General features: G+C 45.5%; 1 protein-coding gene across 1 annotated transcript in view; it reads right to left on the reverse strand.

Moving 5' to 3' along the window:
* The window catches only part of Pcsk5 (proprotein convertase subtilisin/kexin type 5), a gene marked incomplete at its 5' end in the record, with an annotated part of 418,607 nt that overhangs the window by 22,142 nt on the left and 371,654 nt on the right, over positions 1–24,811 (reverse strand). Inside the window, 7 exon segments of the mRNA XM_005408309.2 lie at positions 642–859; positions 7,223–7,418; positions 9,051–9,134; positions 12,263–12,343; positions 16,945–17,121; positions 17,836–17,972; positions 20,808–20,850. Of these exon segments, the coding sequence (XP_005408366.1) occupies positions 642–859; positions 7,223–7,418; positions 9,051–9,134; positions 12,263–12,343; positions 16,945–17,121; positions 17,836–17,972; positions 20,808–20,850 (936 nt within the window).

A 24,811-nucleotide genomic window follows, 5' to 3' on the forward strand; every position in this document is an offset into this window, starting at 1 on the left:
TATCTGTCAGATATTTGAAACTGCATCAAGCACCTCAGAGTCTATTTCATATAAAAAGCAGTTTGACAATTATTAAATTAATTTTTCATTCATTAGTTGAGTAGACCAGTGCATTGTGGGTTTATTTTCTTCACGTTCCTTTGCTTATTTTAGGGGGACTCGTGGTTACAGCAAAAGAATCATTGGAGAGGACAGCACCAGGCAAGTGAGTCTGTCTTAAGAGGAAATTGCATAGCCTTTCTTGGGAAAAGAGAAAATTTCAGAGGAAAAGAAGCTTGTTCATAGCCAGGGTGCTATTCTCAGTCTTACAGTTGCCCGGACTTTTCTTTTTTATAACAATTGTATTTCTGCAGCTACCTCCCTCTTTTGTTGTTTATTATGATGCTCACCTGTAAGATTCTGTGCTCCGAGTGGAGACTTTGGGTACTTACCGGCATCTTTCGCACCTAGGACAGTGCTTGGCACACACTCCCTGTGTGTCTGTGTGTGTAAGAAACTGTGTTTGTCGTGGCTTGCAGGATGCGTACTGGAAAGTGTGTATCTTACCCTTAATTTCTTCAATGGTGGCATGGAGATGGATAGACTTAGTAAAGGAAGAGATGGGTGATTCTCAGGGATCCCCCTCCACACTCCAGCCTTACCTTTGCACATCTTCTCGTGGATGCAGTCCTGACACTGCTCAGGGCAGGGCTGGCACACCCCCGCCACAGCCACATGCCTCTCGGGGCAGGTTTCCATGCACACTCCGTGGGCCAGGACAAAGCCTCCTTCACACGAACGACAGTTGGTGGCGTTTCCTTCACAGGTTCTGCACAGAGGGCTGCAGTGTTCACAGGAGCCATCTTTGGCATAAAAGCCCCTGTGTTCAAAGCAGAGAACAAGGGAGAAGCTGGTCAAGGAGAGGCTCAGTTTCCACCAAGTGCAGACTGAACCCTGAGGGCTGCCGTAGTTGTCAAACAAGTGAGTCTGGCAGACTGGGGATGGGTACTTGAAAGAACTGCATGTACCACAAACACAGACCAATTAAGAAAAAGGACATGTAGGCAAATACAACTGCAGGGATTGGTGTGCTCCTTATGAATTTTATTTATTTAAAAAACAACAGTTGTTAATTTGTACCTAATTTAGTTATCTTCTGATTCCTCTATTTCTATTTCTCTATTTATGCTCTAATTAAGATTACTTTTTTCTTTTTATAGTCTTATTTTACAGTCATCTGGAGATGCCAAAGGTTGTACACAGGTTCTATGCAAATACTTGGCCGTTTCATATAAGCGACTTTGGCTGTGGAGGATCGTAGAACCCACCCTCTGAGGGTACCAAGGAATCTCTGTAGTTTCTGGACACTAAAGAAGAGCAAATCTACACAGAAACTGAACACATGCAGCATGGGAAAATCTTCACACTTTTTTAGCGAGACCCAGAGGATCAAAGATGAAATACTGAAATGAAAGGCACAGATTCAAGCAAAAAGGAAAAAGAAACCAATGGAAGATTACTGTTAACTCAAAAATAAGTGAGTATCAGAAGCTGCTGGGAGGCAGACAGACACAACATGCAAACATTTCTTGGGATAGTTTTGGGTTCGCAGCACAGTTGACAGGAGGTTGCAGAGATTTTTCATGCTCTCACTACATATGCAGACTCCTCCATGATCAACCACTCCCACTGGAGTGGTCCATTTGTGACAACTGGTCAACCCACATTGACACACACACACACACACACACACACACACACACACACACACACACACTGTCAGGTAGGTTTCACTAGGGCCCACTCTTGGGCTGCACATTCTATGGTTCAGATAAATGTGTAATGAATGTGCCACCATTATAGTACCATGCAGAGTAATTTCATTGCCTTAAAATCCTCTGTGCTCAGCCTAATAATCTCTTTCTCCCCAGTAACCTCTTTTTCTGTCTCTAGTTTTTCAGAATGTCAGGTCATGGGTAGAATCATATAGCATGTATGTAGCCTTTTCAGACTGGCTTCTTTCACTTTGTAATGTGCATTCAAGGAACCACCTTGCTTTTTCATGGCTTGACAGCTCATTTCTTTTTAGTGTTGAATAATATTCTGCTGTCTGGTGTTAAAAACAATCGAATGAGAGGCTATTAGGCTGAGACAGCAGCTCGAGCACTTGTGATCCCATGCAAACAAATGGAAACCAATGTAAACAGTAAAAGGACCTCAAGTGTAACCAGTCAGAAACCACAAAGTAACCTCTAACTAGGAGCTTCCCCTTTTAACCAGTTAAACATATATTTTTTGCCTCATTTCCATGAATACCTTATAAAGGTTTTCTCTTATTCCCCAGTGGGGCACTGAACCTCTTGCAGGCTGGTATTATCTAAATTATGAATCATGGAATGCTCAAATAAACTTAATATTTTAATGTGCCCCAGTTTATCTTTTAACATTAGATAACACATTTTATTTTTTCCATTCACCCACTGCTGTAGTTTGGCCTCTGAAAGACTGTATGTGAAAGGCGTGGCTCCCATGGGGATGCTTTTGGGAAATGGGGGTGCCTGGAGAGTCTTTGGGGCCTTGGGCATGTGTTTTTGAAGCAGGCCATGAAACTTCAGTCTCCTCCTCATCTCTTTTGCTTCCTGCCAAGGAGTTCATCAGCTTTTCTCTGACACATGTGCCTGTCATGATGTGCAGCCTTACCAGAGGACCCAAACCATGGGCCAACTGATCCTGAGGTAGAACTACCAAAATCATGAGCAGACAACCTTTCCTCTTTATAAAGTGACCCTCTTGGTTATGCTGTCATAGGGCTGGCAAACTGATTAAAGCACCTTATGAGTAAAGTTGCTATCATCATCTATGTGCAGTGTTTTGTGTTTTTTGTGTGAGCACAGGTTTTCAGGTCGTGTTTTCAGAGAGCCGTTTTGCTAAAATTGGCCTACTCCACAAAGATCTGTGCTGGCAGTTACAAAACTTTTTGTTAATGCTCCATTTCATTATTAATTCTATTTAAGAAGACACATAGTTCATTTGAAGGGAAATTACCACATGTGTTAAACTATTCAAGTCAAAGTACCCAGGGCCTTTGTGACAGCTGCACAACTTTATATCTTTACCTGCACTGGACAGACCCCAAGACAGTGACTTCCAGTGCTTCAAAGAAGACTCTTTTTCTTTCACCTGAGTCTCAAGTCTTCATATTTGGTGAATTTGAACACAATTTAGGTTGGTTTTGGCTGCTTTTTACATAATCACAAGAACGGTATATACTATCCTCAAACTTCTTTGCTTAGTAAACATCTACCATATTTGGAAAAGCAGTGGTCATGAAGGTTGACTGATAAGTAGTTCTGAGTACGTGGATGTTCATTCATTACAGAGTATGCTCCTATTACAGGTCTTATTGCTGATCTCGGATAGGTCACACCCTAAAGGGCCACTTCTCAGAAATAACTACAAAGCCCCCCAAGATGAACTGAAGAGTGTATGTTGCACAGATTATCTCCTTCTCATTTCTCTTGTAAATACAAAGGTGGGGGACTGCACTGTAATCAGAGCATTCTATTCAAAACAGGAAATATATTCTTGTGTTTCATGTTCTGCAGGGTTCCAAGATCATTCTGGTCTCCTTTCTACTGCTCAAAAAATACAAAATACAGCCAGGTGTGGTGGCACATGCCTGGTATCACAGCACTTGGGAGGCTGAGGCAGGAGGATCATGAGTTTGAAGCCAGTCTGGATGACATAGGGAGTTCAATGCCATTCTGGGCTACATAGTGTGACCCTGTTTCAAAAATAATCAGAGCAAAACAGAACAAAATGTTCTGACTGCCACATATCTGCATTGTTCCATTAGTTCATATAAATAGTTGAACCTAAACTTAGGGAAAAGAATAAAATGTTGAGTGGCACACTCAGCATGTTGAGTGGAAAGGCAAATGCATCCCTGCCTTGTTTTAATGCAGTGGCAATTCTCATGTGGAAAAATCCAGGAAAGAGTTGTGAAAAAATGGTAACCATTAAATAAGAAAAAAATTTTTGAGACAGGGTCTTGCTATGTAGTTCAGGCTGGCCTTGAATTCACTATGGAGCCCCGGCTAGCTTCGAACTCATGGTGATCCTCTTGTCTCAGCCTCCTGAGTGCTGGGATTACAGGCATGCGCCATCATACCTTGGCAATAAGGAATAATATTCACAACTTTGTCAATCCCACTGTGGCAAAGATTGATGGAGACACAATGACTGGCTTTAGTAAGTAGATTTTGGATCTTCACTTTTGTTCTACTACATGTGCGTGGCTGGGCACATTACCCTTTTCTTCACCTGTACAGAAGGGGAAATAACAGTGTTTGAATAAGAGGCTCTTGTGAAGATTGGTGGGATTGTACAGCTGAAGTTCCTAGCAGGGTGCACAAGCACTTGAAAGCAAGCAAGCACACAAAACTAGCTGCTTTAAAATAATTTCTTTCCCCTAGGAGCTTTTTGGCCCTCTGAGAACTAGCACTCTGAGAGGCCTAGCTTTGGCCAAGGTGAACCTGATGGATTATAAGCCTTTTGTGTGCTCAGACACCATCACTTCATCTTCAGTTAGCTCTCAGTATCAGCATCAATTCTTGATAGAAAAACAGGCTTTACCAGGCTATGCATCTACAACATCACGTGTCCGTGCTGCGTCATTATCAATTCTTACACCGAGGGGTGCTAATTACACCGTTTGCAAGGTGACGTGGGTGTGCTTGGCTTCTGTCTGCACTACATGGGATATTACTTGAGGGTAAGTAACATAGCTTATGTTTTTACTCTGCAGAGTCTTCCTCAATAATGCACATAGATAAGTAAATAGGTTATTAGAAAACACTTTTTAGGGGGTGCTACTGGGGATTGAATCCAGTGCCTTCACACTGAACTCGAGCCTTCATGACAGAGTCTTACTAAATTGACGTTTTGCACAGCCTGGGCTAGAACTTGCAAACCTCCTGCTTCAGCCTCCCAGAGTGCTGGGATTAATTACATCTCTTTTATCATAGAATTTCTTTAATCAGAAGGCAAGGGAAATATCTAATTTCTTAAAATACACACTTTATTGCTTCCCCAAATTAATTTCTTGCCTCCCTCTCCTGTTCTTCCGGTCAGTGTTCTGATTTTATTGTCAGTTCAGAGGTGAATCAAGGTTCAGCCTAAACTGCTCCTTGTGTGGTAGTCTGCCCTTGTATCTCCAGTTTTGCTTTCTGAGACTTCAGATTGGCTTTCTGGTTGATTTTGGTTAGTCAGGGTCTGAAAATATTGAATGTAAAATTGCAGAAGTAATCAGTCGATACATTTTTTTTTTTTTTTTGGTTTTGGTTTTTCTCCGGTACCAGGAACCGAACTCACGACCTTGCGCTTGCCAGGCAGGCGCTTTTGCCACTGAGCTAAATCCCCAGCCCCTCAGTCGATACATTTTAATTGTGCACCACTCTGAGTGCTGCGATGAGATCTTGCTAGGGATGTGAGTGGCCCTTTCATCCTGTGGATCTACACTGCATATGCTACCAGCCTGTTAGTAGCTATTTCTAGTACTGGATTGGCTGGGGTAGTATCTGTGGCAGCCAATGCTTGTGTTACCCTTATGTAGCAGCCTGATGCTGAGTAACAATGCCTGTGGCATTTACCTTCCTTTGTCTCATCACACACGGTGTATCATCTCATGTCATCACAAGAAGGTGAGAGCTGGGAGTGGCAGTGTATGCCTATAATCCTAGCACTCTGGGGAGCTGAGGCACCAAGACTGCAAGTTTGAGCCTAGCCTTAGAAGTGTAGCAATCGAGTGAGACCTTAAACTAAAACACATAATAAAGGCTGGGGATATAGCTCAGTGAGAAGGATCTGGATTCAATCCTCAGCTACCCCTCATCAAAAAAGAGGGAGAGAGAGAGAGAGAGAGAGAGAGAGAGAGAGAGAGAGAGAGAGGAATAGGCTGACAGACAGAGACAGATAGACAGAAGCAGAGACAGAGACAGAGACAGAGAGACATAACTTTCATTACATGATAATAATTGTTCTATTTTCAGCGTTAATCTCTTCCTTTGGCTAATTTATAAGTTACATTTTTCGTAGGTGTGTATGTATGCATGTGTGAGAAGATACAGTGCTGTTGTGGGTAGGGTTTTGCACACAGGGACGTCTTGGACTGTGTGTTCCAGGGATAAGGGCTGATGATTATAGTTCTGTTCTCGCCAGAGACAGATTTAGGGAGGTGTAAAGAACATATTCTGGTGAACGAGAGCAGAAGGGAAGTCTGAGGAAGTTTGCTTTCCTCTCAGAAGGGAGCTAAACCGAGAAATAACCCTTTCTCTGCCTCTGGTTGTGACTGCGTGGGTGGGGAGTTTGGAAGGAGGCAGCCAGCAGGAGCTCGGAGAGGACAGGCTAAGGAACAGGAGCAAGATGGAAGATCTGGGTTTCCAGGGACTTGGCTGGCTATGGAAGTAGCCAAGGCTGGATTTTCTAACTTGTTGTTATGTAAGATAAGATAATAAGGGCTGTTATCATCTGGGCCATTTTGCTTGGCATTTGTTACTCACTGCTGGAGGTTTCCTGATGTACTTTCCATTCTCCTCGCTTCTCTTTTAGGGAAGTCCTGGAGGCAGGGCCATTGGCGGGAAGACGAACGAGATTATAAACCAAGGTGGTGAGGAAACCATGGCATCAGTACACAACTAACCTGACACTCTTATTTATTTGTTATTTATGGTTCTTAACTCACCTACTTTAAATTGTAGTTCCATTTCATGGACTTACTTCTATGACGGTGGGAAAAAAAGTGGGGACACCTAATCATTAGTATGAGATAGATGAAGAAGACAACCATACACCATATCACGACCCCACGGTCGTGGTGGTCCTGGTCTGTGACGGAATAACCCACAGCCTCCGTGCGATACCCAGGTCTGTGTGAACTCACTCTGCAGGATGAAACTGTCAAATGATGTATTTCTCGGAACATCGTCCCACTGTCATGCAATGCGCAAGGCATGACCGAATTTTCACAAAGGTAAAACAGGAGGATAGAATAGCAGAGAGAAGGGGCATGTGGCTTCAGCAAGTGTCAGCTACTGTTACCCAAGCAGACGTGAGAGTCAGCACAGGGCCTCTACAAGGGTGCTCTGACCAAGAGGGAGGGCATTTTGGCAAGCAGAAAGGAATGGTTCGCAAGGTATCATGGAGACTGGACACGAGCAGGAAGCAAAGGGAAGAAGAAACTCACTCAGGGCAGCTGTGGTAGCATCTGCCTTCGTGCAGGAAGAGAGGATGGTCCAGCTGAGTGTGGCACTGCGTGCAGAGATCGTCCCCAGAGCAAGAGGCGCAGTCCTCCGCACAGTTCTCGCAGCTGCCACTCCTGACTGAGGGCCACGTGCCTTGGGGACAGGAGGAAACGCAAGCCTGGGCCAACAGGTAAGCACCTAGAAATCCGGGAAGAGGGCGGAGAAGTCACCACGCATCCTCGGGCAGTGGCGCATTCGCCACGCTGACACACCTGAGGGCTGCTTTCAGCTTTCCGGTGGGAGGTTTCCAAACTGACTGCAGGGTTAGCGGAATAGCTGGCAGGGATGCTATCTCCCAGGATGAGTGAACTGCTTAGAAGGAAGTCGAGAGCAAGGGCCTCTGACTCTGTGTCTGTCCCTTTCTTCCAACAGCGGATGCTGGTTGTGCCAGACTCCCTTCTGCCCCCTTGGTCAGCCTTGCTGATGCCCTCGCCTAGGTCTTCCAGCTGTGAGACAGCTGCGTGAACAGCTGGTTCACGGCTGCTTTCTGCCTCTCACCCTGTCTTGTGAGGAAAACAACCCAGTAGCGGCTCTTATAACTGCTTCCCCCTATAATGGACCATGCTGCTCTTCATTTAATTAAAAAACAAAACACATATTGGTGTTAAAGAAACCAATTTTAAAATCATCTGTAACTCCAAAATTCTGAGAAAATTCTTTCAGATTTTTGGTGTAGATTTTTGTATTTTATAGGATTATAATCTTGGCCCATGCATTATTTAAATTCCATGTCTTTTTTTTTCCCTTTTTTCTTTTTCTGCGCTAGTTATTGAACTCAGGGTCTTGTGCTTGCCAGGCAGGGGCTGTGCCACTGAGCTACATCCCCAGCTGCTGCATATGATTTTAAATCTTGGTCCATATATTGCTATTATTTTATCTCATAGTGCACTGCACTATTTTTTTCCTTAGCCATGGTTTACTTCCAACAGCTTAGTTGCTCAAGGTTAAAACATTAAATGGAAATTTTCAGATAGAAAAATTCATAAATCACTTTTATTACAGTATACTGTTATTTTTTATTTTATTACTTATTAATCTCATACTGTACTTAATTTATACACTAAACCTTATCATAGGGAAGTATAGGAAAAACCGTATGTGCAGGGTCCACTCCTGTCAATGGTTTCAGGCACATTCTAAGGGTCTGGGAACATCTTCCAAGGAGACAGGGGACCACTGCCACAACCATGCATGTTCTAATATGGCCTCCAATGTAACCACTAATGAGAGTGTAACATTATTTATGTGACTGCATCATGCAAATAAAACAACCTCTCGTTTCAGAGAAATTACAGCGCTTACAATGTCTTTGTGATGAAGACAGTGATGATTATTGAGCTGTTATGTTTCTGAACTTGTCCCCTCTTCTCTCTACCATAAATTCAGTACCAGTAGTGAAGCAGGAAAGACACGCAAAGCTTCCTGTCCACACTCACAATCTGTACCTTAAGGTCTCTTATTTAAGGTCATGCATTTTAAAAGAGCAAGGGAATCGTAAAGGTATCAAGTACCTACAGGCCCCACTAAATTCTCAGGCCAAGTCAGTATAACTTCACTATGCTTTTTAATTATGAAACTTTCTTCTTCACTTGAAAGCTAGTGTTTATTACTGGTTCATGTGTGGGTCCCTGGGTGTCTCCAAAGTAGCCACGGTGATGAGAATACGCTAGAATAAGGCTCTATAGACTTCTGTAAGCAAAGATGCCAACATGCAGGAGTGACAGTGAATCAGCCTGGCTACTGCCACCTTCTGTCACGTGCCACACTGACCTTTTGGACATGAAGTACACAGAGTTGCAGATCCACTGCAGGTTTTACAAGAAGGATGACAAGGCTGATGTTCTCTCAAAACATCTGTATGGGAAAGGAATAAGTCAGACTTGTCTTCCCAACGAGCTATAATGTTAGTGTTGGAAAGCCCCCCCCTTCCTGCCCAAAACAGAATCTCTTTGCTTTTACCTTAGCTAACTGTTGGCATCTGCCCATTTCCATTGTGATTTTATTAATTTTTTTATCTTTTGGAAAACATTATTCTAAGGCTAAAATATAATGTATTTATTTCATTTGCTGAGGAACCATGTTAGGCATGCATTGCCACCCAATGGAAACATTCAGTAATGTTTTTTATAAAATTTTATCATTAGTTGTGTGTATTTGCAGTGGATAATGATTACTTTCACCACGGGAGTTGGTAAATGTGCATAACACTTCTTATCCTTTTTACTTCTTGCTTCTTCATTGGTAACTGATTATCAATATTTCTTTGCAACCTCACAGGGATCAAGAACGTGGCACCTTCCAGGACAGTCTTACACACTACGGGGATAGGTGAACTAGCAAATACTGCTTCCTTCGCAGCTTCAAGCTGTGTCTGTGTCTATGTGCGTGAGCTAGCGAGCAAGTCTGAGTCTCGGGTCATCTTCTTTGTCAAGAGTCTTCAAGGGCCACTTCTCTTCACCCCGCGGTGACGGCCGAGAACACACGGTGCCTCTCATAGAGACATATTTTCTTTCTTGTTCCTTGAAAGCTAGATTACTTTACTGGTCAATGTTCGGTCCATGTGCTCTTCAGAGCAGCCACTGTGGAGTACAGTCTAAACTCATCTCGCCTTAAATTTGTCCAAAGGATGTCACACATGGAGCTGATCCGCCAGCCAGGAGCCTTCCGTACCGCCCCCTGTGGATGCACCGTTGGCTCCGCACGCACTCGATGTGCGCCCTTCTCCTTTCCTTTCCAAGAGCATCTGCCCCGTGGGCTTTTCCAGGACGCCCCTCTCCAGCAATACGTGGCCGTTTCAGCGGCGGAGAGGCCTGCGTGCCCGCCTCCGTCCGCGCTGAGGTGAGCACTCAGCCCCGAGCCCCGCAAGCACGCTGGCTCTGGCTCGCACGGGAGAGCTGGAAATAGAAGTCTCCGCACACAACAGGCGATCTGAGCGACGCGACTCGCAGGCCGCGGTTGGTGTCTACCGTTCCCTGTTCCTCTCTTCCTCGTCTCCGGTCCGCGTCTCCCTTCCGCTCTTCCTGGGGCTTGCTGGGTGGAGAGGGCTCTCCAGTCACACCTGCCTTTAGATCCCAGCCGGGCCACTTGTCCGCAGGGTAACTATGGCTACAGCGATTAAGTTCTCGCCCTGCTTTCGGCCTCCAGAGTGGGAGACACGGTTCTTTCCATCCAGGGGCGTCTGAAGGCCGAAAGAGACAATGCGTGCAAAGTGCTCCACGCAGAGGCTCAGTCAGGCGCTCCATCTGCCGGCTCTCCTTCCCAGCCCTTGCGAGCACCTCCCTTCTGCCGCGCTCCTACCTGACCAGAGGGCAGGTGAAGTTTCTGTGATGGCACTTTACGCGTAAACGGATAGATACAGGTAGGTAGGTGTGGATGCGGGTATGAGGGTGCACACACACACACACACACACACACAATACATATACAGAATACACATGCAAACATAATGTATGCATACATGCACACACACACAGACACACAGACACAGACACACACACACACACCATCGCCCAGGCTGCCATGCTGTGTTTTTCCTACTTTGGAGAGAAAATTTCACTCTGGCTTTTCAGTTTACGACAAAAGCTGAAGACTGGTGTACCGCCAGCCCCAGGAGGGGATCTGCTAACAGCTCAGCCTCACACGCAGCCACACTGGCCACGGAGTTCATGCAAAAGTGGTCCCTCAGTACGACAGATTCTGTCCCCGAAGGCCCCTTTTCACCTGACAATGTCACTTAGCTCACAAGAGAAGGCAGCAGAAAGCGACCAGTGAAGGGGCTTGCTGAGTGGGTGAGAGATGTTGTTTAAAGAATGATAGTCTAGTAATATTCACCAGAGTGAGCACCTCGAAACTCCACTGTGTTCAGGGCACTGGCTGATTTTCTTTTGATCTATTTTTTGTACTAAAAAGTCCTATGTACAAATACATTGGTTTTAATTAATTTTCATATTTATTGAAAGTGTATACTTACACATACACATGTATTCATAATTGCATATATCTTTCATTTTAGCTATATTTTACACATAAAATCCACATGGAATAATGCAATGTTCCCTTATGCCCACCAGAGGGAGCGCTGCACAAGCAATTCACAACAATTTTCATTCCCCAGCTGTAGTTATAAAAGATTAGTTAACCTGGACAAGTAAGTAAACTTTGACCTTAATCATTCTTTCCCTTCCTACCCATTCCAGAAATTCTACACTGGACAGGACTTAAAAAGGGAAAGGAAAGAAAGAAAAAGAAATGTCTTTGACCAAGAAAGTACAGTGTCCATCCTTCAGAAGTGGCTGTAGTTAAACCACATAAGTGACTATCGCTAAAGCCAGGGGTTCTTTCCATTCCATTTATTTATTTCACTACTTATAGAATAGTCACAAGGTTCAACATGGATGGAAGGTGTATACTGTGAAATCTCCCAGTCTTTCTCCATTCTTTTAAATACAAACTTTATCCATAGTTTCTCACTTCTTTCATCCATCTATCCATCCATCCACACCTTCATTTATTTCATTTGCAATGCTACAGATTGAAGCCATGGCTTGCTACATGCTAGGCAAATGTTCTATCACTGAGCTACATCTCCAGTCCCCCAACCCTTTTTAAAATTTTGAGACAGAGTCTTGCTAAGTTTCCTAGATTGGCCTCAGATTTGTGATCCTCCTGCCTCAGCCTCTGCAGGAGCTTTGATACAGACATGCCCCATTGCACCTGGCTCTAAGAAGGTCTTTTGGATAGCTTTTCCCAGGTTTAATGCTGACCACACCTGGGATGTCCTTGCACCTTGCAGAAATCCCCACTGCTGGGCTTCCTAGTTTCCCTCAGTGAGCACCCACTGACACTTGCTTTTGGCCTCTCCTTCCCGACTGCTCTCTTAGGACTTCACCAACCCCACTGCCTGGCCCCCGGCATCCCGGCCGGCTTTCTACACAGCAGAGTCTGTCTCGGCGGTGATGGGGTCCTCCCTGCTTCCCTGTTACCTCTTTTGATATGAACTTTCCACCTTCGTCGCTCCTGCAGCAGCTTCTTCACCAAAGATGGGTTTGCAGTAGACACAGCTTCTTTTTATTAAAAAAAATAAAGTGTTTTTTAATGCCAAAAAGATAAAGAAGATCAACTTCACCTACAACCCTACCACCCAGAATTGGCCGATGTGTCTACTTTGTGCACAGACTTTCCATCTTTATACGGAACAGGTGGGTGTAATTACAAATACATGTGTCATCATTTACACACTAACTCTGTACCACGTCCAGCATTGTATACCTTACAGGAATGTTCCTTTAAAATTCCTTGCAAGCATCATTTTTAATGGTTTGTAAATTTTTTTTGTATGAATCGTAATCCATTTTCTCTTACATTTTTGGATTGGCCCCTCATTTTGGTTGTTTTATGATCATGTATAAAGCTGTTATCAGCACTTCTGTGAGCATACATGCTTGGTAAGTCAGGACTCTGCCTGGCTCTTTATCATCCCAAATCATCCTTATTTGCTGCCTTTTTTTTTACCATTTTCCCCAGACCCTGTGTGATAGTTTAGGTCCCTCAATTGCTTCCTTTTATGAGACAAGGAATGCTACTTTGAAAGTGAACTGAGGTGTGAGGTGTTAAAATGGATCAGGCCGAAGGTCTAGGGAATAGAATAGCATTTAAAGTGTCGTGTATGCTCGGGAAGATACAGGTGTACCCTCTCATTTCATTCTTGAAACAATTCTCTGTGAAGCAGTTTCCTACTTTCATTTTATAGATGAGGAAACTGAGGCTCAGAGCAGAAGAGAACCTTGCTCAAGATCACGTTGCTGGGAAATAGCAGAGCCGGGAGTAGAGTTCAGGTCTGCCTAACCCTAGAGTTATTCTTTTCTTCGCGGTGCTGGGGATTGAATGCCGGGCCTTGTGCGTGTGAGGCAAGTGCTCCACCACTGAGCTGCACTCCCAGCCCCTGGACCTGCCTAACTGTAAAACCCACCTCCACTAGAGAGATATTTTTCAGTAATTTACTTGGATTTTAAAGTAGCTTGTGAGAGGCCAAAGCAATGATGTGCTGGTAAAACAGCCTTCTAGAAAAAATAAGCTCAATTTGTAATGTTGCCAGTGTCTGTAGTGTAAAGGACTCCTGACTTAGCTGATTTCTGTCACCAGGAGCTTGGCAAACCATGCACAAAATTCCTGGATGTTTAATGATCAGTTTGAGTCATTACAAGTGGTTCCTTTCACGTCTTCCCATCCATACATAGAGGGATAAAGTGCTTCTAAAAGTTAGATTTCTATGAGAGCTTCAACGTTTTAAAGTGCAGTTATTATCATGCAAGATGTCTCCTCACAATGAAGGTGGCTTGCAGCCTGCCCACGTGCCTGGCTCCAGTATTTGTCAATGACTCTGGGATTCTAGGAGCAAAGATCAGAAGATAGGCTGGTGATATATTGTTAAGATGTGATTAACAATAAAAAGTTAGTTCATCACGTCTGTGTTTTGTAGATTGGATTCTCACTGGAATATGTAACTGGAGGCTGCTACCCCATAGTTTCAATCAGTGGTGCAATAGGTGTGTAGGGGTTTTTTCAGGAATCACCCCTAGGAATTCACAGCTCTGCTGGGGGAAAGTCACTTAAGAAAATCCTGTGCTTTCCCAGTAACAGAGGAAACCACTTCTACCACAGCAATGGCTCCAGAACACTGGCTGAAGCCGCTTTCTTCTCCCAGTGCCGTGGCCTGCTGCCCCTGGGCATTTCCCCCGATGCCGCCTGGTGTGAGGCCCGCGTCCCTGCTGGAGATGCTTATGGTTTGTTTAGTATTAGTTTTATTTCTGCCACTTTGAGACCCCATACTAAGTCACCTTCACAATACATTAGTGATTAGGGCAGGGGCTTTGGCAATGGTCTACATGTTTGTGCGGTGACATTGGTGGCTGGCAGGGCAGAGGGTTGAGGGGCTGCCTTCGCAGGTTGCTTGGCCTTGGCTGGTCTGGTGTGTGCCACAGTCCTCGCCCTTGGGCTAGGATGGGAGCCCTCCCCACTCTCTTGGTCGTGGCAGAAGAATGCTGGCTCTTCTGCCGCTGCCCTTGTCTAATCCTCATTATCCACAGTATCAAAACAGGAGTTCGGGAACTCTAGCTGCATCTTTATTTCAGAGGTATTTTCCCAGCCTGCGCCGACCCATGCTTGTGGGGTGCGTGGTGATCTTTGAATGTGAATGTGATCCGATTGTTTCCATTGGGAGGCGTCATGGTGATGAAATGAAATGAAGTTTGCTTCTTTCCTACCTGAATCTGAATCTATGGTTAAAATGAAAACTGAAACCAGCAAAATCCTTGCTTGTGCCACCTAGGCAGTGGCATGCTCAGAGAAATGCACCGTAATTTGTCTGGGCTTCTTCTAAATCGGCCCAGAATGACCGCAATCTGCTTTCCATCATCCAAGAGGTGTGGCTCATTAGTGCTCGCTCTCCGCGCCCTGCACTCTCCTGCTGCACTCCTGACCTTGTTCTTAAGGAGAAGGGAGCAGGAGACAGATGTGGGCATGGGCTCTGATACCCAAGGCTTTCTGGAATGCATCTCCCCTTTACCATCCACTTCAGGGCTTAAAGTCTGCTAGGGAAGCTGAGCTGCGGCGTCACCTTGCTTTGTGAGTAAGCGAGGTTTTCTCTTTGCTAATGCTCTGCCTGTCTTATTTCATAGATCATAGAAATGGAAAAGTGCAGCTATGTCATTGCCTTTATTGCTTTTGTCCAGCCATGAGAAACATTCTCATCTGCTTCTCGCATCCTTATTAGTGTGAAAGCCCCAAATGGAATAAATCCTCTCTCTCTTCAGAAAACACAGCGTGGTGGGTGCGGTGCCTCAATAAAGGGGAACAATCAAAGTCTGATTTTTGCCTGCAAAATGCGTAGTCCAGTTGAAAAGACGAGTAATCGTGTGGGGGATCAAGCCTGCCCCAACTCTTGGCTCTCTGGGTCCGCTCATCATCTGGACGCCAGATAAAATACAGATGTTCTCAGCGAGAAACACAGCACCAGGCCATTTCTCTTTTGGCTGGCGCTGCCTCTCAAATGCCTGAATGCCAGACAAACTCATTTTCAGCATTTTGGTTCAGCTATAATTCATGGAAGATCTCCCAATCTGGGTCGAATACTTTTCTTTCTTGCTGTGGCTCTGAATCACGCCCCGAGTGCTCCGCGGCTTCTGGCTTCGGGATGGTTGAGCTGCTCTTTAAGTCTATGTGCAAAACTTACAGCAGACAGCAGGGGTGGACAGCCCCCCTCTGCAGCATCCGAGACCACTGTCCTCCCTGCCCTGTCCCACTGGGAGCCCTTTGGGGACCTGCCCTGTGTGGGCTCCTTCAGCGGCCATCACTCTGCACTGCAGTGATCCCGGAAAGGATCCTTGCCCCATATCAAATGGACAGCACCTTTCGTTTTTGTGAGTGTTCCTGCGTAGAATGCACGTCTGATTTCTTCCAGGAGGAAGAGGAATTTGTTTTGTGACCACCGGGGACATGCAGAGGTCACGGAAAGCCGGTGACTGCCTTGTAAGGGAATGCATAACCTAGGTGCAGAGGTGAGGCCGAGGCTCAAGGCTCGGGAGGAGGAGACCTGTGGGTCCACCGCAGCAGCTGGGCTTCTCCTGCCCCACCCGCCCTGTCTGCAGCAGGGCAGCAGCATCCAGAAGGGAGTGCGGCTGCCAGTGAGCTCTAATTCAGCCCGCAGGGCCGTCTGCTTTAGTGCAGGTTCCTGTACCCTGGGTCTAACCGGAAGCTTCCCTATCCAGTGTGAAGAGACCCATGCGCTTATAGAATGAGAGAAATTCTCGTTTTCCTCCTCTGTCTCTCTCTCTCTCTCCTCCCCTTCTTTCTCCTTCCTCCCTCCCTCTCTCCCTTCCTTTTGTGCTGGAGGAGCAAACCCAGGACCTAAATGCTATACCACCAAAGCTACATCTCCCACCACATTATGAGATTTTTTTTTTTTTAAAGAAAATGGCAATTGAGTCATTTCCTCTCTAAGACCTTCTTCAGGCTTGGGGGCACCTAACCCAGGTAGAAACTCAGGTGGCCAGGCCAGTCATAAAATGCTCTTTGGCTGGATGTGGTGGTAAACTCCTATAATCCCAGCACTCAGGAGGTTGAGACAGGAGGATTATTGTGAGTTTGAGGCCAGTCTGAACTATGTAGTGAGACCCTATCTCAAAACAAAACAAAACAACACAAAACAAACAAATGAATCAATAAATAAAGTGCCCTTTGGAGCTGGGTGTGGTACCACACACATGTAATCCTAGCTACTCAAGAGGCAGAGGCAGGAGGATCTCAAGTTCAAGGCCAGCCTGGGCAACTTAAGAAACTCTCTCAGAATAAAACAAAGTGGGCTGGAGATGTAGCTCAGTGCAAGAGTGCTTGCCTAGCATGTGTGAGACCCTGGGTTTAAACCCCAGCATCACAAAACAAAACAAACACCAAATAAATAAATAGCCCTTCAGGCGACCCCCCCCCCAATACCAGCCCCACTTTCTTCACCTCTCCCACTGCCCACCCCTCCCCCAGCAGCCCACATGTGATTGTTCCATGGCTGTGTTTCTCTGCCCAGCCTTCTTCCGCTGGAGAATTTGAAGCACAGGGGCTGCAGAACAAGCGGGCCGCGCGAGGCTGCGGAGGGGCCCTGCGTGGAACCTACCCTTCAGGGCCTGTGGCTCGCACGTCCCGCGCAGCAGCCTCAGTCCTGCCCGGCAGCTGCTGCAGTCGTCCCGGCCCGGGCCCACGCAGCTCTCGCAGGCTGGGTGGCAGGGCTCGCACGTGCCCACGGCGGGGTCTCCGTAGAAGCCGGTGTCACACGCGCGCACACAGCGGCCACCTCGGGAGAAAGCGGGGACGCGTGAAGGCGGGGCTCTGGCCGGCCTCGCACTGGCTCTGTGTACAAGGCCACGCTCAAAGCCGCCGCGGCGCACCTCCACCGAGCTTTGGGGTGTTTGTTTTTAAAGAAACCAGGATGGCTGTAGCATATTTCGGTCACGGAACATGACTATCAGCTTAAAGGATCAGGAGCTTAGCATCCTGGAAGCCTTGAAGCACTGCAAATAAAATGAGTCTCTGGAGAGACCCACTGGGCTCGCTGTCTACCTCCCTCTCTCCACCACCCAAGGGGTGGCGCCGCCCTCCACCTGGAGGCTCACGGCCTAGGGGCTTGCTTGGCACCTAAGACCTCGTTCACCTCTGCAGTGCTCGGGAGTTTAGAACACGGATCAAAGCCCCAAGCAAAGGGTCGTGGTTCTGAATATTCAATTCCCAAACATTTCTCTTGAGGCCCCTTTTACTCAACTCGCTCTTGTTTCCACCAGCTTGAGATATTTGAGATTCGTTAAATATGAGCTATGCTTCAGGAAGACATGCAGAAGAAAGTAGTCCTAGCTGATATTTATTTTCAAGCCAAATTAAAATTCCTCCCCGGGCCAGAGGCGCCAGCAAGGAAGAAGCCGAAGCCATCCTGAGGAGCGCTCCAGCGCCTGCCAGGCCGCAGGTGCCCAGCCTCGCTCACCTGTCCCCTTCCTGCGCGACTGCCTCCACTTACCCAGGAGGAAGAAGCTCTCTTCACACCAGAAGCACTCATTTCGGTCGCAGCTGCCACAGTTAGCGCTGCAGGCTCTGCACTCCCGCTCCTCAGCGAAGGTCTTCTCGGGACAGGCTTTGTAACAGCGGTGCTCAAACCTGGAGGGAAGTGAGGTGCAGAATGAGGTGCGCCTGCGCTTTCCTAGAGCACTTCGCCATCTCCGCATTCACATCTGCGCGCAGGTGGTGTAGCCCCAGGTGCTTGGCTTCCAGCCGAGGAAACTTGCTTTTGCCCTGGGTGCCCTGTTATACCAAGTCCTTCACCTTTGAAGACTCAGCGGGAGTGAGGGGCTGGGGCTGAGGACGGCACCGATACTTGTGCCAAGCAGCAGCTTAGTGGAATCTTTGTCCAAGCCCCATAGGATAGATATTTTGTTAATTTCTTGATGTGGAGACCAAAGCTCAAGGGCAAAATGTTCAAGATTCACTTAAAGGGGGACGAAGATTTAAAGCAAAGCCTGTGTGGAGAGATAGTATGTGATTTGCTGATAGCAGCTGGCACTTAGAAGGGCTGAGAAACTCAGCACTGAGTTCCAGCAGCTTCTTCAGATATTAGCAACCAGATTACTGACAACAGTGAAGGGCCTTCGCTTTTATAGGCATATGCAGTATATATATATATATGTATATACAGAGCCAGCCGAAAATGTGTTCACACTCATCAACAGTTCGCCAAACTAATAAATGTCCGGAAGCTCATGGCCACCACTGTGAGCACCTCTTGTAACTGTAGAGGCCAAAGGTAACTTGTATTCATCTGACGATGTCTCCATAAATTTAGTATTAAAATACTTCTACAAGGTTTTCTTTTCCTGATGTATGCACATTTTGGCAAATTCCACATGAGACACACACACACATACATCACATATATACACATATATGTATATGTGCATTGCATAAGTTCCTACATTTATTACCCGTTATTCCCATCATACAGTCAAGTGTTGTAATTCAGACTCTACTGAACTGCCGGCTCATTTGAAGGAAGAGTGGAATCAAGTTGTTTCTTGCGCTTTGATAAATTTCAAAGCATCGCTGAGCTGCCAGGGGAAATGTCTGCATATCTTGCTGAAAGGCTATTGTACAGCACTTGTTAGCTGTATTCAAAAGCACTAAATAGTCTAACGGGGGATAAATGCACGCTTCTTGAGACAAGTAAGCCGGCTTTGTGACACACACCTCCCTTACTGAGCTGGTGGGGCTGCTCCCCGCTCCCCACAGGTGTTCTCAGGGGAGAACAGAAGCAGGTGCAGAAGCAGGTGTGTGGGTGTTCAGGTGTCAAATGCAGAAGCAGTCAGGGGTAAACTCAGACTGGAGGGATGCCTGCAGTAAGAGGGACAGCGGGCGAGTTCCTCACCCACTTCTGCATGGTCTTTATGTTTTGGAAGCTTGCAGCGCTCTCCTTCCTCAGTTCTTCAAGGAACATTTTGTGCCCCCGGTCCTGTGACCTCACCATCAAACACGTTCACTTCTGCTTGGACGTGGCATGCAGGCAGCAGGCTGCATCAGCGTCCACCATGAAAATGCTGACAAGTGGCTTTGTGTTTATTAAAGGTCACCTGGGCTATCTTAAACTAATCAGGCCTGGGGCTTCTCGTGGACCTTTCTTCCTCTGTTTCAGTGGAACAGTCATTTAACTGAGTGGGGCCGGAGGAATATGATGTAGAGAAATGGTCAGCAAGAGAATCACAGCCATTCGAGAAAAGTTGGACTAAAACCGGAAGATCAGGTACAGGTTGAGCATCTCTAATTTGAAAGTCCAAACTGTGAAGGGCACCCAAACTCAAAACTTTGTGAGCACCGATATGGACGCTGTTGGTGCCATTCAACTTTGATTTATGCACAAAATCATTACAAATACTGAATAAAATTACATCCAGGCTAAGAGTATATGCTGGGTATGAAACATAAGGAATTTTGTGTGTAGACTTGAGTCTCATCCCCAAGATATCTCATCAATGTATATGAAATATTCAAAAATTTAAAAAACTAAAATTGTGTGTGTGTGTGTGTGTGTGTGGTACTGGGGATTGAACACGGGCTTTCTTATTCAGCTATATCTCCAGCCCCATTTTCATGTTTTATTTTGGGTCATGGTCCTGCTAAGTTGCTAAGTAGCCCAGGCTATGTTCAAACTTTCAATCCTCCTGCCTCAGCCTCCCAGAGCGCTGGGATTACAGGTGCGCACTACCATGCATGGCTTCTTGCAATCTTGATAAAGGATGAAGGGGAAAAATGTGGAACTTATATATCACATAAGTCCTCCAGCTGGGGAAGGATCAGGTAGCAGGCGCCTTATTCAGGACCCGCCTGTCCCTTCGTTTCCTTCCTTTTCTTAGTTTTTCTTACAGGATAAGAAACATTATAAGCTGGAGAGGAGACTAGAATGGGAAGGGAGGTGACAATGAAATGTTCAGGCCTGGACTTGATAGGTTTTTACTAGAAATTGATAGGTTTTTACTAGAAAACATTGGAGCTGATGGCTATGCACGGTTCATTTAACCTAGAGGCATGCATCTCTCATCATCCAGGGGATGAGTAGGAGCTAATGTAGTACCTGGCATCCCTGAGTGTCGGGCTCTGTTTAAGGACAAGGTGTCAATGCAGACATTTGGAAATAGCTTGCCTGGGGTTGGGTGTTTTATTAAAATCCATCCGTAAACAGCGATGCTGAACCTTGGAAACCTGTGGCAAGATTCCTAGACACCAGTGTCAGGCTGGATGCCTTCCAGGACCAAGAAAAAGAAGGATCCTTTCGAGGCAAGAAAACAGCTGGGCTCTTATTGCGAAATCCAAGAGTTGCTCATTAATAGCCCATAGGACGTGGTTGCTTCAGGCTGCAGGGCCTCTCTGCTTTAAGATTTAAGATTAAGTCAGGAAAGCTTACACTGCAGAGAAGTTAGGGTCGTGAAGAAAGAAGGCCAGACTTACATGCGATACCCCTCGGCGCATGAGGCACAAGTTCCTGGGTCATCTGGAAAAAAATTAAAAGAAGGAAAAATTATAATCATCAAGAGTTTGTTATTTGGAACAAGAGGACTTTGGAAAAGTTGTGGCTTAAGATAAATGACCTTTCAAGACAGTTTTATGAAATATACTGTCCAGCAATGATATTAGAACAGATTGCACCATTTTTAATTAGTAACAAGAAGTACACTATAGTTTGTCTTTATCCAGGGTAATAAAACAAGAGTTCTTATAACTGTGTGGCCCCAACTTTCAAGAAAGAATAAGCCCAAGCTACTGGGTCTTCAAATTACAGATCACTTGCCCTGCACAGTATGAACTGTCTGATCTCAGGGGTGGGGATGTAGCTCAGGGGTACAGCGCATGCCTAGCATGTGCTTCTCAGCTTCGAAAACAAACAAAAAACAATAACAACAAAATCAGTGTTGCGGTAGCGATGCCACACATGTAGCACAGAAACATTTTCCCCCTTTGTTCGGCAGTGTTGGCTGTTGTTGTGGATCAAACCCAGGGCCTTGGGCATGTTAGGCAAGTGCCCTACTACTAAGGTGTATCCCCACCCCTACACTTGAGCATTTGAAAGGGGCTAAAAGCTTCTGGCCTTGACCTTCTGGTTTTCATTGAGGCCCTTTGAAATCTGGACAACTTAGGGGCTGGGGGTTTAGCTCAGCGGCAAAGCGCCTGCCTGGCACGCGCTAGGTCGTGAGTTCGGTTCCCGGTACCGGAGAAAAACAAAACAAAAAAACAAACAAAAAAAAAGAAATCTGGACAACTTTTTCCCAATACAAGTACTCACTTTGTGTCCTGCACTTCACAACCCTCTTCAAGAAACTGCTCAGTTTTCATTAAGAGTAACAAGTCAGTGTAGTTCTGTTGGCCCAGCTTTGTCCTGTAGCTTTTACAGGACTTAACGGCAGGGACAGGAATGTGAGAGTCGCCATCTCTGTCTGTCATACCTCCCCAACCCTGCCCAGAAGAACCATTTTCAGATCTGATTATTAAGAGAATTCTATCACTTTCTCTGGCACATGATTCTTGATACTCTGGTAGGTCCTTCCTGGGATCTTCTCTGCAACCATCTTAATAATAAATGAAAAATAACTGCTCTTCTTTAAACAATTCTTCTTGGTAGGTAGAGATTTTGTCACTTTTAACTTTATTTAAACTACATAAAACTATGGCTTTGGAACTTTGTTCGCAACTGTTCTTTCTCATTGGTTCTGGGCTCCTTTCTGGTTTTCTGCATTTTGGAACAAAGCAAACCTCACCCAAGTCTTCAGCCCAACATTGTCTTGGTAAGAGGATTCACGTAATACACCAAAAAGTCACAGTGGGAAGACTTCTGGAAGAGGCTCTTCCACTTACACAGGGGTCCTCAGAATTCTCTGGAAAGAGCTTGCTGATGGAGCAGAGGAACAGGGCCTGGCCCAGAAATTGCTCCACCTGTTTCTAGTTTAAAGTTTTAACCAGGACTTAAGTGCCTTATGAACTTGCAGAAATATCACTCTACTTTCTGGCCACTGCTTTCTGCATGTGGACAATGAACTGGCTGGACAAGAAGCCAGACTCCAAACTGAGACTAGTAGGAGTTAGGAAACTATGGTCCACCGCAGGCCCAAATCCAGCATTGTCAGTTCATTGACATAGCACGCATGAAATACTTTTCTATTTCAGCATCCGCATTAAGTAGTTGCAACAAATTCTAAAATAGTACTATTGGCTATTTTACAGAAAAGTGACTGACCCTACCAGTAGCACTATCAGCTCATGACTTTGTCATGCTCACCTTTGTTAGGTGACACAGGTTCAAATATAGTTGAACAGATGGTCCCAGAATTCCTCTTAGGACAGAAGCATCTATACTTGGGGAAACACCCTGTTAAACTACTTGGGGTAGAAATTTACTTGGAAGGGTTGAATGAGAGCCAGGACAGCCAAGAAGATACACAGAACCTTGTGCAGGAGGCCATGATTTGTTCACGGGAGGAAACTGGCTTTTAATGTCTGGGTCAACATGGTTTATAATGAGGTGACGAAAATAGGACAGTGAAATGAACCAAAAACCAGCCTAACTAAGTGGAACCAGGAATCTGAAGCTAGAGCCGCTCATGAGAAAGAAAAGCTCCCCCACATTCTTAGAAATTCTGGGGAGGTTTTATGCTTCTGAATTCTGTGGATTGGGATCTAAATCTACACTGAGGGAGCAGAGACCCCAGTGGACACCAGGGTTTCATGAGGCTAGTTTACTTCCCACTGTGAGTCTATTTTTTGCATCTATATTCTTCTTAGTTCTCCTAAGTAACTTGTTACCACTCAGCTTATGTCTGGGAAGCTCACACTTCTCTGCCTGTCCCCAGTGAACATATCTGACTCTGACAGTTTTGCTAATTTGGCAAGGGCTGGGGAGATTCTAATCCCGTTCTCCAATGCTCTGGTCATCCCTCCCATCTAGGAACTTAACGAGCTTGCTCTCTGCTCCTTTAAGCGGGGCACTGATGAAAATGTTAAACAGAACCAAGCCTCAGAAATGTGCATACCAAAGTGATCTCGGGTTCAGGGACTTTTCCAGCCCAGTTGCACAGTGAATTTGGTACTTTAACAGCAGTTTGCACACATGAATAATGCATAGACCAAGAAGTGCTTTAAAACAGCTTACAAATGCCATTAGTGTCTCTCATGATTAGCAGTTGTTCTAAAAAATGAGAATTATTTAAAATTTTTTTTCCACCCCAAAAGATCCACAAGTCAAATGCCAACTAAATGGATTTAGCTTGACTGCTGAGATGCCGGTGTTATAGGATTAAGGAAGAAGGTAACCATCCCAAGCCTAGAAGTGGCCTCTAAGTCAATTTGGCATCCAGAGAGCAAGGAGAGGTGGCTTACAGAGAAAGATGGACTCTCCTGGCTCCTAGTATGTGTGCAGGGAGTGGGGAGTGGGGAGGGTGGCCAACAAGCTAGAACTGTGAACTGTCTTGGAAGGTGTTATCCTAGGACGGTTACATAGCTTTGGTTATTTGATCTTGTCAAGCCTTTTGAGCTGAGAGAGCGTGTTTTGATCAGTCAGGATTCAGACAGAAAGTCTCACACGTTTGGAAGAAAGCCCTCAGAAACAGTTGTTGGTTTCCGGCTGCTCACATCGCTGCTGAGGAGAATGCGTGAGCGGAGGCCTTGTCAAGGTGGGGGCACAGCCTCCTTTCTTGAAAAAACTCATTTTTATCATCTCATATTATGGAGTGGGATGGGCAGGACTAGACAGTCTGCTTTATTTAGAGATTTTAGATGACCTTCTGGGTCATCTTCCCAATCTGTCCTTGGGGAACTCATGCTAAACTCAGTGTCCTCAAGGAAACACTGGCTCCTGCTTGCAGTCTCCCCTTAGGTGGCCATGCCATCTCCGCCATTTTTTCTTCTCAGTAACCTCTACAGCCTTCACCACTGAAGGCAGATGCACAGGACCACAATAGACGTCTCACCTATAAAACGCATCAGGAGGGGATTCTTAAAATTTGGGATAGAACATGTAAAAATATCCAGAGAAATATAATTTATCTTTATGGTTTGCATAAACCTGAAGTCCTAAGATATATACAGGATATATACAAGGATATACAATTATGATATATAAAAGCTAAACTGTTCCTATTTTACTCTTTATAATGTTACGCTTCTTCTCCTGTGGTTATTTCTCATTAAGAAAAACCCCAACATATCTTAGGGACAGCCTTTTGGCATAGTGCCCATACCGTACAATTCAGGATTAGCCATAGATTTGATATTATATTTAGGCAGAATTGACCTCCTGCAAAAGCTGTAGGGAAAATTGATTTCAGCCTCCCCTAAACTGTCTTTATTATTTCCTTCAAGCTTATAGGATTTCCATCTTTTATCCACACTGCATAGTAACCAAACCTCTCTCTGCTGCTTCCTATTGAAACCTGTCTTATGTTCCCTTACTGCAAGGACCTGAT

Source organism: Chinchilla lanigera, unplaced genomic scaffold (genome assembly GCF_000276665.1).
Source record: "Chinchilla lanigera isolate Chin_1 unplaced genomic scaffold, ChiLan1.0 scaffold00111, whole genome shotgun sequence".
Lineage (NCBI taxonomy): Eukaryota > Metazoa > Chordata > Mammalia > Rodentia > Chinchillidae > Chinchilla > Chinchilla lanigera.